Consider the following 13,095-nt stretch of genomic DNA (forward strand, 5'->3'; position numbering starts at 1 on the left):
CACACACTCAATTTTAAACGGCCAGTAATTGCACAAAAGACCACATAATAGCAAACGCAAATGAAACCAGGCCACATTTAACCTACTAGTCAGAGACAAAACAACAAATAACCCAGATACTATGGCGTAAAGAGAAAACGTGATAAATGTGACATCAGAAAAATTAACAACTATTGCCAAGTCGAAACACCAACCACAGCCTGGGGGCCCTGTGGGAGGCGAGGCGGTGGCCAGGGCCAGGAGCCTGACCGCAGATGGAAGTGGCTGCGCTCCCTCCACACCCCCGCAGGGAGCAGGAGAGGCTCCCTTCCCTTCAGGCCCCATGGAAATGCCCAGCCGGGACCGCAGTTCTCTACTGTGGACACAGCCCTGACCGCGCACACGACACGTAAGAAACACTGAGACAACAAGAAGACGCACATTGGGGTTTTCACTGCAGCCTTCCACAATGAGGTGGCCGCGAGTGGTGGGAGGTCACACCAAGCCACCCCCATGCCAGGGGCCGTGCCCAGCCCTGAACAAGGACATCTTGTGAGGCTGGGATAGCAAGGACAAGCAGAGCGCAGCACGAGCACACGCGCAAGCTCTCGCACACGTGCTCACGTGTTCACACACATGCTCACGTGTACACATACATGCCCTCACCCATGCTGACACATGCACACTTGCACACACCTGCCCACCCCGGGCATGCCCTCGGGCCATCGGCAGCCGGTCCCCCACAGCCCAGCACTATGACGGCCGAGCCTCTGTCGCCCTCTGGTGGCCTCTATGGTCCCTGCGAGCATGAGGTCCCCTCGGTGTCCAGGAAGCAGCATCCAGACCTGGACCCCATGCCAGGAGTGAACCCGGCCCTTGGCCATGGGGGGGCCAGTCACGCTGCAGGTCTGGCTTCACAGCTGGGCTCTGGTTTCTGGCAGCCCAAGCCTTTGCTGATTTCAGGGAAGCCCAGGTGACAAACAGATGAAAACGGGGACGTTCGATCGGAGCCGGAGGGGGACCAGGGCTTTTCCCCAGGGCCCACCCACCTACCCACCCACCCAGATGGCCCTGAGGACCCGCTGGGACCTGCAGCTCCTGGGAACCCTGGTGAAAACCTGCGCCCCAGACAATAAGGGCCACGCACTGTGACTCAGTCCTGGGAGAGTGTCAGCCCAAAATGGGCACAGGGCCAGGCTTTTTGCCCTTTCCTCAGGTAGGCGGGAAAGAATGCGCTACAGAGGGGCAGCGGCGTGTGCTCCCCGCCTGGCCGTGTGCACAGGGGAGTGGGGCCCCTTGGGCACCCCCAGGCCTTACGTTTTTCCAGGGGACTCCTTCAGCCAGAAGATGTCATCACTCGTAATCCCGTATTCCAAGGCACCTTCGATCTATCCGGGAAAAGGGTCAATGTGAGGTCCGCGTCCCCGGCTGCCCCGGGGCTCCCTCTGAGGACGCCCAGTTTGCAGACACAACTGGGCCAGAACCACCTGCCCACATGTGGCTGCACCTCCTCGGGTGCGGCCTCTTGGACAGGGGACACGGCCGCTCCTGGGGGGCCCGGGGCAGCGGCTCCTTCCTCTCGATCTCCAGGACTCCCCCCAGATCCAGACCCAGGGCTGTGGGGAGCGAGGGGTGAAGTGGCGCGGGCCAGCTCCCAGGGCGCCAGGCTGAAGGCTGGAGGCTGGATGCAACCGACCGGGGGCCCTTGAGGGACAGCACGGTGGGCCCTGTGCCCGGGAGTTGTCCAGGTCACCCCATACCCCAGCAGGTGGGGGACACAGGACACGTCCTCTCTATGGCCCCTGAGAGTCAGATGTGCTGGGAGAGAGGAAACGGATTTCAAACAGTTTATGGTTCCAATTGGCAAAAAAAATAAAGTCAGGAATTTCTTAAGTTTGCTCAAGAAGATCGAAAGGTCTGGATATCAAAGGGACTAAAACACAACAAGTGTTGGCAGGCACCGGGGCGGGCAGCCAAGAGCAGAGTGGCCGCTGAGCGGCTTCCCCAGGACCCGAGGCTCCTGCTTCACCCCCACCCCCACCCCCCCGCCCCTCAGGCAAGCGGACAGCAGGGAGAGGCCAGGCCAGTCCCCTCGCAGGCGCTCTGGCAGCCACGTGCAGGGTGGAGCTGAGCTGATCCCTGGGTCCCAGGAACTGACCACGGCCATCAGGGGCTTTGAGTGGAGCCAACGTGGGCCCAGCTGTGGGTGAGGGATCACTAATGGTCACCACTTGGCCCCTGCCTATGTGGCTACTGGAACAAGCGCCCTCCCCTCCTACGGAGCCACACATCCTGCCCAGGGCCACCTGGCACAGCTGTCTGGTCCCCTCTGGAGGCTGCTTTTGCTGAGCTGACAGCGGCAGGGGCCACGTCGCGGTCCTGAGGACTGGAGTGTGTACTTGCCTTGGCGCCCTCCCAGCTCCTGTTTCCAGTGGAAGCACAGAACTGGATGGAGGTTCAGATTTAAGAGTCTGCGAGGACGCAGAACCACGCCCTTGGTCCTCCCCATCCACCTGTCTGGGCCTATGTCTGGGTCTGGGGCGGCCTTGAGCACTGGCCTCCAGGTCCCGCAGAAGCAGGAGGTGGGGGCGAAGGCAGAGCGTCCCCCACCAGGCTGAGCACTGAGGGTGGGGCACCTCGCAAAGACGGGGGTACTTCCTGGGTCTGGTGTTTAAGCACACCTCTGCCCAATCACTAGCTGGCCACTGAGCAGAGACCTCAGTAGCCTCACAGGACACAGAATAAAGAGTTTACAAAATCGGTCCAGAAAAATCACCCAACAGCCAAGCAGCAATAAGCGAAATCCCAAAGTGGAGGGAGATCCTAGCTTCCAGAGTGAACATGTCATTTTATTTGAAATGATCACTTTTCAGCAAAACATCACAAGACACGAGAAGAAACCAAAAAGGATGAACCCCACGCACTGCAGGTGGGGATGTAAACGGTGAGGCTGCCCCCCGCCCCCAGGGCCTGGGACCTCCACCCCCAGGTGTCTGCCCAGGAGAAGGGACAACCCGCATCCACATGGGCTCCCAGCAGCGTCACTCATAACAAAATGGAAACAACCCAGAGGTCCACCACGCAAGCGGACAACAGAATGTCACACCCGCCGCGGAACATCACTCAGCCATAAGCTGGTCAAAGAGGCCATGCATCTCAACCCACTGATGTGAAACGTCCAGAACAGGCAAATCCACAGAGACAGACAGCAGGCTGCTGGGGCCGGGGGAGAGGGACGGGAGCGACGGCTGATGGGGCTAGGGTTTCGTTCTGGGCGGATGAAACGTTCTGAGATTCAGTAGTGGGACCGACGGGTGAACGACTCTGAGTAAACTGGAACTCACTGGGCTGTACCCTTTGAAAGGGTGCATTTTATGGTATGTGAGTTTCATGTCAACTAAAGAACAAGATTTGGGTTTGGGGGAGGAGGAACAAGGCTTAAGTCCCAAACGTACCAACATTCTGAGGCTAAAAAGGAGGAATCAACACGGGAGATAGAGAAGAAGTGACGTGGGGACAGGAAGAGGGCAGGCGGGGGCCGGCCCAGCAGCCGAGGAACGCAAGAGCCGGTCTCGGGACTCAGCCAAGTGGGGATGTGGGAACCTGGCTCAGCAGAGGGCACTCAAGAGCACGGGCAGTGGAAAGTGACAGCCGTGAGCACAGGGCCACTTGGAGGAAAGGGGGGAGTGGGAGGTGCACGTCACCAGACCATGAACGGGGTGGGGGGGGTGGGGGCTCCTGAGGACACTCACGTGCGTGGGGTACCTCGGCCGCCCTCCGGTGGCGATGACAATGTGGTCGGCCAAAAGCAGAGTCTGAGAAGAAACCGAGAAAGCCACAGTCACCCGGGTCACCTGTGGTCCCCACTCGAGGGCTCCACCAGCTTCCCCATCACAGCCTCTGCCCTGAAGTGTGGACCCTGTGGCAGCAGCCCCAGGGACTGGCAGGAGAGCCTCTAAGTCCAAGCACTTCACAGTTTACACAGCATCACACGGGGGGTAAGGTCTCCTGGAATCCCCGCAAACCCCTGCAGGGCTGCAGCCGCCTGAGCAGCGGGCAGCCTGGCATGGTCACTTCCTCCTTCACAAAGAATTAGACTGGCCTCGGCCCCAGAGGAACATCGTATCAATCCCAGCAGCGCTGATCTCCAAGGACAGCGCTGAGGCCGAGCAGAGCTGAGGTCCACCCGCCTGGGCCACAGACTGACCCATGGACTGGCCCGTGCTGCCCCAGGGGCCCCGGGAGGTGGGCGCTCACCTCTTCCCCACCTTTTGAGACACCACAAACCATGTGTGGGTTGACAAAGCTGGCCTTGAAGTTAAAGTACTTCACTTTTCTGCAAAATAAAAATAGGATGTTCAAACATTTCCTCTGCAAATGAGGCATCACCTCAGGATTAAATAGGGAGCACTAGGCAGATGGCTACAATGTGAGCTTGGGCCACCCATGGCTCACGGGGGGCAAAAGGAGTGTGTGGACCCGCACCGGGAAGCATGGGGCGCGGCTGCTGTCTCCCCAGGGTTCCCTGGGACGTGGTGACCACAGCTGCCATGCAGGGGTGTCTTAAGGGCCCAAGCTCAGCCCCGGTGTGTGAGGACAGAGGTGGCTGGGCCTCCCCCGAGGTCAGTCATGTCACCTGGACACCCTCCACCAGGAAGGGGAGGCCCCCACATGCACCCAGTTACCCTCCCCCCAAAACATCCACGGACCTCCGGCTGGTGAAGGGGGTGCCCAGCAGGGAGGGGACGGTGAGGCGGGGAGAGCAGGCACCACGAGGGGCGAGGGTGGTGGCTGGACTTTCTAACCCAGGTCTCACGCCTCCTCCTCCTGGGGAGTCCTCACGTGCCCCAGGACCCGCCCAGAGCCTAGCGCGGCATTAGTACCTGTCCTGCAGCTGGACCCGGTGCCCCCAGTTCAGGGACTTCACGTGGTTCTGAATGGCTTCTGCCATTTTCCCCCTGTTGACACAAAGCACGATGCTTAAAGCCACCACACAAGTGTCAGCTGTGGTCCCGTCACAGATTATTAGAGGCAAACAGCCCTTAACAGAAATGCCCAGAAGCAGAGGGGTTTCTCAAGGTGGTAAAGGTGACGTCTGTCCCCACGGCTGCCGCCCCAGGGCCAGGTTTGGGGCTTCAGACCGAGGGGCTCCGAGCGGACCACGTGCCACCCGCCAGGCCTGAAGCACTGCAGCCTTTGGGCCGAGCGTCCTTCCAGGGGTGTCCTGGGCGCCGTGGGGCAAGTGGCAGCGTCCCAGGCTCCACCCAGGGGATGTGCAGCCCCCACTGTGGAGATCACCAAAAACATCTCCAGACTTTGCCCACTGCTGGGGGCCCAGAGGTGCTCCCGGGTGAGAATCGCGCCCGCAGCTCCTGTGACGCTGATGGGATCGGCCGTCCCCCACACGCCCTCACCAGTCGTGCAGGGGCTGGGCCACCTTCCAGCCGTAGTGGGGGGCGTCGTGGATCATGCCCCCTAGCAGCGCCGCCTGGTGCATCAGCTTCTTGGGGATGCAGCCGACGTTCACGCAGGTGCCACCAAGGCCCCACCGGGTACCTGGGGAGGTGGGAAGAGCACACAGACCAGGTTCAGGTGAGCCAGGCCAGCCCTGCTCTACAGCTGTTTCCAATTCCTTTTAGTTGCTTTAACTCCAACGCGGCCCAGGTGAACCTGCCGTGTGGATGCGTCGGCTGCAGTTGCATTCAGACTTGGTTTAAATGAGGAGGATGAGGAACCTACAGTGATGGCAGCTTCCCCGAGAAGCAGGACGCCGTCCGGAGACTGGGCAGCAGTCCAGGGCTCAGCCACCCTCTGTATGTGACCCCCACACACCTTCCCCAGGACACACGGCTCCCGGCGGGGGCTGCCTACCTCGGGGGGAAGGCTCCACGTAGTCCACCACGGCCACCTTCTTCCCCAGCTGAGCGGCTGGAAGGACCAGAGAAGCAGGCAGGTGAGTACAACCAGGGACTGATTCAGGGTCGGGGACCCCAGAAGCCCACAAGGCCCAGAGGAGGTTGGGGAAGGACCGGGCCAGCAGCCGCCCACGAGCTATGCAGCCGGGTCTCCCACTGCCTCTGCCCCCAGCTATGCTGCCCCTAGATGGGCACCCCGACCTTTTCCTGACCACAGGCTCTGCACCACCCACCACAGCAGTGCTGGGACGCACCCCCCCCAACCTGGTTGCAGGTCCAGCACAGGCCCAGGGCCCACCCCAAGCACACTCCCTGGAGGCATCACAGGGAGGCCCCTGGCTCGCTCCCCAGGCCCTCCCTCACTCCTCTCTTCCCCAGACACCATGTGGGATGGCCCTTGGTCTACCCTGGTCAGAGCCCCCAGGTGGACGTTTGCTGCCTCCTCTCAGGGTGAGGAAATGGAAGCTCGGAGGTCAAATGGCAGGTCCAGGTCAGCCAGGCCCCAAGACCAGGGCTCCAAACTGCACCCCTGCCTGGAGCCCCCTCCCTGGCCTCCCTCAACTGCACCCCTGCCTAGAGCCCCCAGCTGTCAGCAGTCTCCCCCAGCCACAAGCCCCAGGTTCTGAGGCCAGGACTAATCACGGGCTTCCCGCTGGCTCGCCTGTGACACTGCATCAGCCAGCCCTGGTCCCTGGCTGTGACGGCCCCAAGGGCACGCCCCCACTTGTATGTCACGAGCCCACGAGTGTTTGAAACACTACAGAACATGCTTGATTCATGGCTACCAGCTACCAAGATTAGAACCAAATTTTAGAAGCCTTCATTAACAAAACCATTTCATTCAACTGAATTAAGATGGGATCCCAGTGCTTGATTTAAAGTCTCCGGCCAAGGGGACACCTCAGACATACCAATGCCTGGCTCCCAGGTCTGATCAGGATGGAGCAACAGGGACCAGAGTTAGCCTCCTGCTCAAAATAACCAAAAATCCTGACAAAATACACGAAATAATGGTTTCAAGAAACTGAATAAACGAAAACAAAGGCCAGCGATCTCTGAGAGACAGGAAAGGGACGAGGTGAGCCCCGCGACCAGAGAGTCTGCAGGACACAGCACAGAGGGGGCCCAGGAAGGTCCAGCAGGCTCCCGGCCTGAGAGTTCCTAGGACAGAGGACAGAGAGGAGAGAGAGGGGAAAGTACCTAAGGCCGGGACAGTGCTGCTCCCAGAAGCCAGCCTGGAGAAACGTTAACTCCTGGAGCACTGGGTGAGCATTAGGAAGGTCATGCCTCAGCAGTTGAGAATAATTAGCCCTAGACCAGGCACAGTGCCAGAGCACCTAACAAATCTTAAGCAGAAGACTCAAAAAGATCAAACTGTCTGTAGCTACATCCCAGAACATGCTCAGAAATATTTCTAGGAATATAAAAATATCCAGAAACCAGCAAGGTAAAGTCCAAAGTGTCTGGCACTCAAACAAAAATTACCAGGCACGCAAAGAAGCAGGAAAATACAGCCCTTAAAGGGAAAAATAGTCAATGGAAACTGACCAAGAACTGACACCAACGTCAGAATTAGTGGAAAAAAAAGTAAAACAGGTGTTTTAACTGTATTCCACATGTTCAAAAAGTCAAGAAGTAACATGGAAGATAGAAAAAAGGACCCAAGTTGAACTGTAGAGATGAATACTGCACCGAGTGGGGTTCATGGTCAAGTAGACATCGCACACTCTTTTATTAGTGAATTTGAAAACAGGAATAGAAACTATCCACAATGGAAAGAGCTCTCATGAGCTCTGGGACAACCCGGAGCAGCCAGATGCTCAAGTCCCTTATAGAAAACGGTGCAGCATCTGCAGTAACCTTTACCTTAAATCATCTCTAGATTATAACACCTAACACAATGTTAACACTACGTAAGTAGTTGTAAATACAGTGTAAATGATAAATAGTTGCCAGTATGTGGCAAGTTCAAGTTTTGCTTTTTGGAATTTTCTGGAATTTTTTTTAAAACATTTTTTTGATCTGTGGTTGGTTGAATCTGTGAATGTGGAGCCTGTGGATACAGAGGGCCGGCTGTACTGTCCCCTTGAATTCTATACGCAGAGAAAATATCTTTTTAAAATGAAGGCAGAGTAAAGGTGTCTTCAGACTCACAAAAGCTGAAAGAATTTATAACCCCTAGAGCCACACGACAAGAAGTATTCACGGACGTCCTTCCAGTGGGAGGAAAATGATGCCGGGTGGAAATTCAGATCCACAGAAAGGAACGGAAGCCCCAGAAATGACGACCACATGGGCAGATGTGTTAGCTTTTTCCTTATCGCTGAAATCTCTTCCGAATGTCACTATTTAGGGACTTCCTTGGTGGCGCGGTGGTTAAGACTCTGCGCTCCCAATGCAGGGGGGCCCGGGTTCGTTCCCTGGTCGGGGAACTAGATCCCACGTGCATGCTGCAACTAAGAGTTTGCATGCCACAACTAGGGAGCCAGCGAGCCACAACTAAGGAGCCCTCCTGCCACAACTAAGACCCAGTGCAACCAAATAAATAAATATATAAAAAATAAAAACAAAAAAAATCAGTATAAAAAAAAAGGTCACTGTTTAAACAAAAATTGTACAATGTGCTGTGGAGTTTGTAACATGTAGAAGTGAAACGTGACTGGTGGGAGAGTGTCACCTGAAGGGGGACCGTGACACGGAAAGGTGCATGTCTCAAACCCGGAGGCAACAACCTCACCACGTCTGCACGTTAATCCACAATGCACCAAAGGCCTAAATGTAAGAACTGAAGCTGTGAGGCTCTCAGAAGAAAACAGGCCTAAGTCTTTGTGACCTTGGATCGTGATGCTGTTTCTTGGATGTGACACCAAAAGCACAAGAAACAACAGATCAACTGACTGCATCAAAATTAAACACTTTTGTGCTGAAAAGGACACCATCAAGAAAGTGACAAGATAACCCCCAGGATGGGAGAAAGTAATTGAGAATTATGCATCTGATACGGATCTAATATCCAGAATATACGTGTGTGTGTATGTGTGTGTGTGTTCTCATAACTCAATAATGAAAAGACAACCCAACTTAAAAATGGGCAAAGGTTCTAAATAGACATTTCTCCATAAATATAGAAATGGCCAATAAACACATGAAAAGATGCTCCATTAACCATGAGGGAAATACAAGTCAACCACAATGAGATACCACCTACTTCCCACCTACTTAGGATGGGCTACGATAGAAAAGACAGTAACAGGTGTTGGTGAGGATGCGGAGAAATTTGAACCCCACACTTCCTAGTGGGAATATAAAATGGTGCAGACACTTTGGAAAATAGTCTGGCAGCTCCTCAAAAGGTTAAACCTTGAGCTACCCTATCACCCAGCAATTCCACTCCTGGGAGTCTGCCCAAGGGAAATAAAAGCACATGTCCATACAAAACCTGCAGGAATGTTCAGAGCAGCATTACTCATAACTGCCCCAAGCAGAAATAACCCAAACATCCACCAGCGGACAAGTGGATAAACAAAATGTGGTTCATCCACACTATTCAGCCCTAAAAAAGGAACGAAGTACTAACACACACTGTATCACAGATGAACACTAAAAACATCATGCTGAGTGAGAGCAAAACCACACGTTTCTATGAAACATCCAGAACACAGGCCAGTCCATAGAGGCGGAAAGGAAACTAGTGGTAGCCTGGTGCTGAGGAGGGGAGGGGGACAGGTGACTACCAGTGGGTACGGAGTACCTGGGGGTGATGAGATGTTCTGAAATTGGTGGTGGTGATGGTTGCACAATTCTGTGAATATAAAATCCACTGAAATAGGCAGTTTAAATGAGTGATCTGTATGGTGTGTGACTTGTACCTCAGTAAAGCTGTTTTAAAAATATGAAACACTAGGGATAAATCTGACATAAGATGTGAAAGACCTGTATATTGAAATGACAAAATATTGCTGAAAGAAAGGAAAAAATACCTAAATGAGAGATACACCACATGACACAGCTGTTCCACTTTTAGGAGATTATCCAAGAGATTTAAAACACACATCCACACAAAGACACACACACACATACACACACACACACACACGAATGTTCATAGCAGCACTGTTCACAACAGCCAAAAACTGGAAACAACCCAATCCACAGGCAAATGAACCAACCAAACGTGGTCTAGACATACAGTGGAATACTTATCAGTAATGAAAAGGCGTGAACTCTGGATACACACAGCAACACAGATGAATCTCCAAATAATTGTGCTTTGTGGAGAAGCCCGGAAAGTAAGAATACACACAGCATGATTTCATTTAGACAGAATTTTAGAAAATGCAAACTAATCTACAATGAGAGAAAGCAGATCAGTGGTTGCCTGGGGTTGTAGCGGGGAGGAGCAGGCCAACTGCAGAGACAATGCATTCAGCTTGTGGCTGCTAAGGAGCATCCCCACCCAGCCCGGAGAGCACCACTGCCCTCTCCAGGGGACCCGGAAGCCTGGAGGCCCTGCCATGCTGGCGGGATGCAGGACGCAGGACACGTACCTTCCTTGGCACAGGCTAGGCCGCCGGATCCCCCGCCAATCACCAGGAGGTCATAGCATTGCCGCCCTGCAGGGGTGAGGGGGAGACGTTGAGAAGGAAGGACCAGGAGCAGCCTGGGGCGCAATCCCAGGAGGCCACACAGTTTCCATTGTGGTACAGGGTCCACTTTAGGGGATGGGAGTCCCGTCCTGTGATGGTATGCGGTGACCACACATCCCCCAGCAGGCAGGAAGCAATGACGGGGTGCATGTTGTCTGCCCAGATCCCGAGACTAAGCAGGTGAGGCTGGCGGAGGTGTAATCCCCACCTCCCCACATCAGGAAGGTAATTGAACTGGCAGGACTGCCCTGAACTCAACTTCACCCAACGTTCTAGCAGACACGGGATTAAAACGTTTGTCTTGACTCCACCTGTCTTTCCGTTGTAAAGGTCACCCTTTGTCACCAGTGAGGGAGAACAAGGGCGGCCCATGCGTTGGGCAACACGGCCTGGCCTCTCACAGTGCCCAGCGGGGCCTGGCAGGACAGCGGCTCTGAAACGCCTCTGGGTTCCTTGGAGGCCATTTGCACCCTCCACCCCTGCCCCCCGCACACAGGCCGCTGGAGTCCTTCCTCCCTGCAGAAGCCGCTATCCGTCTCCTGTAAATGCTGGCACGGAAGGCAGGCCAGAGAAAACTGAAGCAGGGGGACGGCAAGGGCAGGTGTGTCCTTAGGTGTGGCCAACTTGTGAGAGCCCCGAGCTGGGGACCCCCAGCACCAGGCTCCGGCCCGCTCCCCGTGGAGGGAGGAAGAAATAACGGAAGATCATCAGGACGTGGGGAGGTAGGCGGGGAGGTCGAGGCAGCTAGGGGCTGCATCCAGTTGCTCATCTCTGCTGCTCAGGGAGGCTCTGACCAGGAGAATGTCCCTACCTTCCATGGCAGATGCCCATCCCTCCTGCCGCCACTACAGGGTCCCGGCTGTGTCACCCCGCAGCCCCACTCTATCAGGCAGAGGGCAGCATGAGCAGCTGGCTGCGTGGATTGTGGGCTTATCTTTGGCGGTGGGCTCTCCCCACGTGCACGCCCAGCAGCCCTCTCTGTCTGATAAGCACTTGGCAGAGGCCTCCGTGGGGCCTCTGTAGGCTCCACTGCAGGAAATCTGCCTTTAAACACCTGGGGGGTCTGGGTAGCCTGTAGGGGAGGAAGGACCCTGAAGGACCCCAAGACGGGCAGGGCGGGTGCTGCCCTTAGGGTGTCAGCTGGGGACACACCCGTGCACTCTATGGGGTGCCCTGGGGCACCTCACAGCCTGGCTCCCTTCCCCGCATGCAGGGGCTCAGCCGGGAAGGTGTGTCTGCCCCTGTGTCCTGAGCCCACCCTCTTCTGATTTTCTGCTCCTCCCTGAACACAGCGGCTGGTACAGGGCCTGAAAAGAGCAGAGCCCCGCCAGGATGGCGAGGCCTCGGGAACAGCGTTCTGGGGAGGTGGAGGTCCCCGTGAACCCACAGGCCGCTGGCCACCTCGGGAGCCACCTGGGGGAGCATCTGCACAGCTGTCCCCCCTGCACACTCTTTCCTGGAAGCAGGGGTTAGGGAACAGGTGACACCAGCATCGTGGTCACTCTGGCTCCTGTTCAGGGGCCATGTCTGCCACCCCCCATGCCTGGATGGGGCAGGCATGTTCCTATCAGGAGCTCCGGGGCTGAAGTGGAGGCTGAGGCTCAAAATCAGACCCTGCTGACTAGGTGTTGGCACCGTCCCCAGGCCCTATTGGCTCCTCCTCACCCAGGCCCTGGGGGTCCCCCTTTTGCCCTTGAGCGTGGGGGCAGAACTCTGGGTGCATGGCCTCCTGCCAGCCTGCACGGCCTGGGCTGTCACAGCAGCTGCAGCATGAGGGCTGAGGGCTTTAATCATGAAGGTCCCGCCTGACATGTGCAGCAAGGGGGGCCCAGGGGCCAGCAAAGCCACCCTCCCCACCTCAGCAGCCCTCCGTCCCCACCTCAGGAGCTGGTGACCGCCTCCCCAGACTCTGCAGGGCTACCTAGCCCTGCTCCCCAAGGCCAGGGTGGCACACAGCTGGCCAGGGCCGCCAATCTTCCTCCCACAGCACCCTATCCGTGAAGGAGCCCTCCCCCTGTCCCTGCTCCAGCACCTCAGCACTCACTCCCTGTGGGGCAGTCCAGGGGTAGGGTCTGGGGGATGGTCCCTGCAGGGATGTGGTGGGGAGCATGTTGTCATGCGTGGAACCGGCCACACTGCGGTGGCAGATATGGTGGCACTGTGGCCAGCTCTGGGGGAGCCCCCCAACCGGGAATCACCCCCACCCCCACCCCCTGCCCCGTGTGCCCAGCCGGTGCTCAGGACCCTAGCAGGCCCAGCGCCCGCAGTCATCGGATTGCTGTCTGGTTTGGTCCATGACCCTTGGCGGCTCCAGGAGGACCAGCAGAGCGTGCTCCGCTCCCCCATGGCACCCAAAGAGCGCAGACCGCCGGACTCAGCGTCCCCTCCTTGATTCCTTGCACGTGCATCTATTGAGCACCTGCTGTGTGCGCCCACGAGGTCTTGGGGAGGAGGTGGGAGGCCTGGCCAGTGGGGTGCGCAGGGCGCGAAACCTGGTGACCTCGGGAGGTGAGCCACCGTCACCACGGTCGGGACCACAGGTAATGCTGGGCCGG

General features: G+C 56.7%; 1 protein-coding gene across 3 annotated transcripts in view; it reads right to left on the reverse strand.

Annotated features, from left to right (window-relative positions):
* TXNRD2 (thioredoxin reductase 2) overlaps positions 1-13,095 on the reverse strand; it is a 34,557-nt gene that overhangs the window by 21,244 nt on the left and 218 nt on the right. For all 3 annotated transcript variants that reach the window (XM_068562268.1, XM_068562266.1, XM_068562267.1), the window contains exons 2-8: positions 10,442-10,507; positions 5,851-5,907; positions 5,394-5,535; positions 4,863-4,937; positions 4,237-4,315; positions 3,732-3,794; positions 1,297-1,367 (exon numbers count right to left, since the gene is read on the reverse strand). In XM_068562268.1, coding sequence (XP_068418369.1) covers positions 1,297-1,367; positions 3,732-3,794; positions 4,237-4,315; positions 4,863-4,937; positions 5,394-5,535; positions 5,851-5,907; positions 10,442-10,507 — 553 coding nt within the window. The remainder of the gene's footprint in view (positions 1-1,296; positions 1,368-3,731; positions 3,795-4,236; positions 4,316-4,862; positions 4,938-5,393; positions 5,536-5,850; positions 5,908-10,441; positions 10,508-13,095) is intronic.

This window comes from Eschrichtius robustus, chromosome 14, assembly GCF_028021215.1.
Source record: "Eschrichtius robustus isolate mEscRob2 chromosome 14, mEscRob2.pri, whole genome shotgun sequence".
Lineage (NCBI taxonomy): Eukaryota > Metazoa > Chordata > Mammalia > Artiodactyla > Eschrichtiidae > Eschrichtius > Eschrichtius robustus.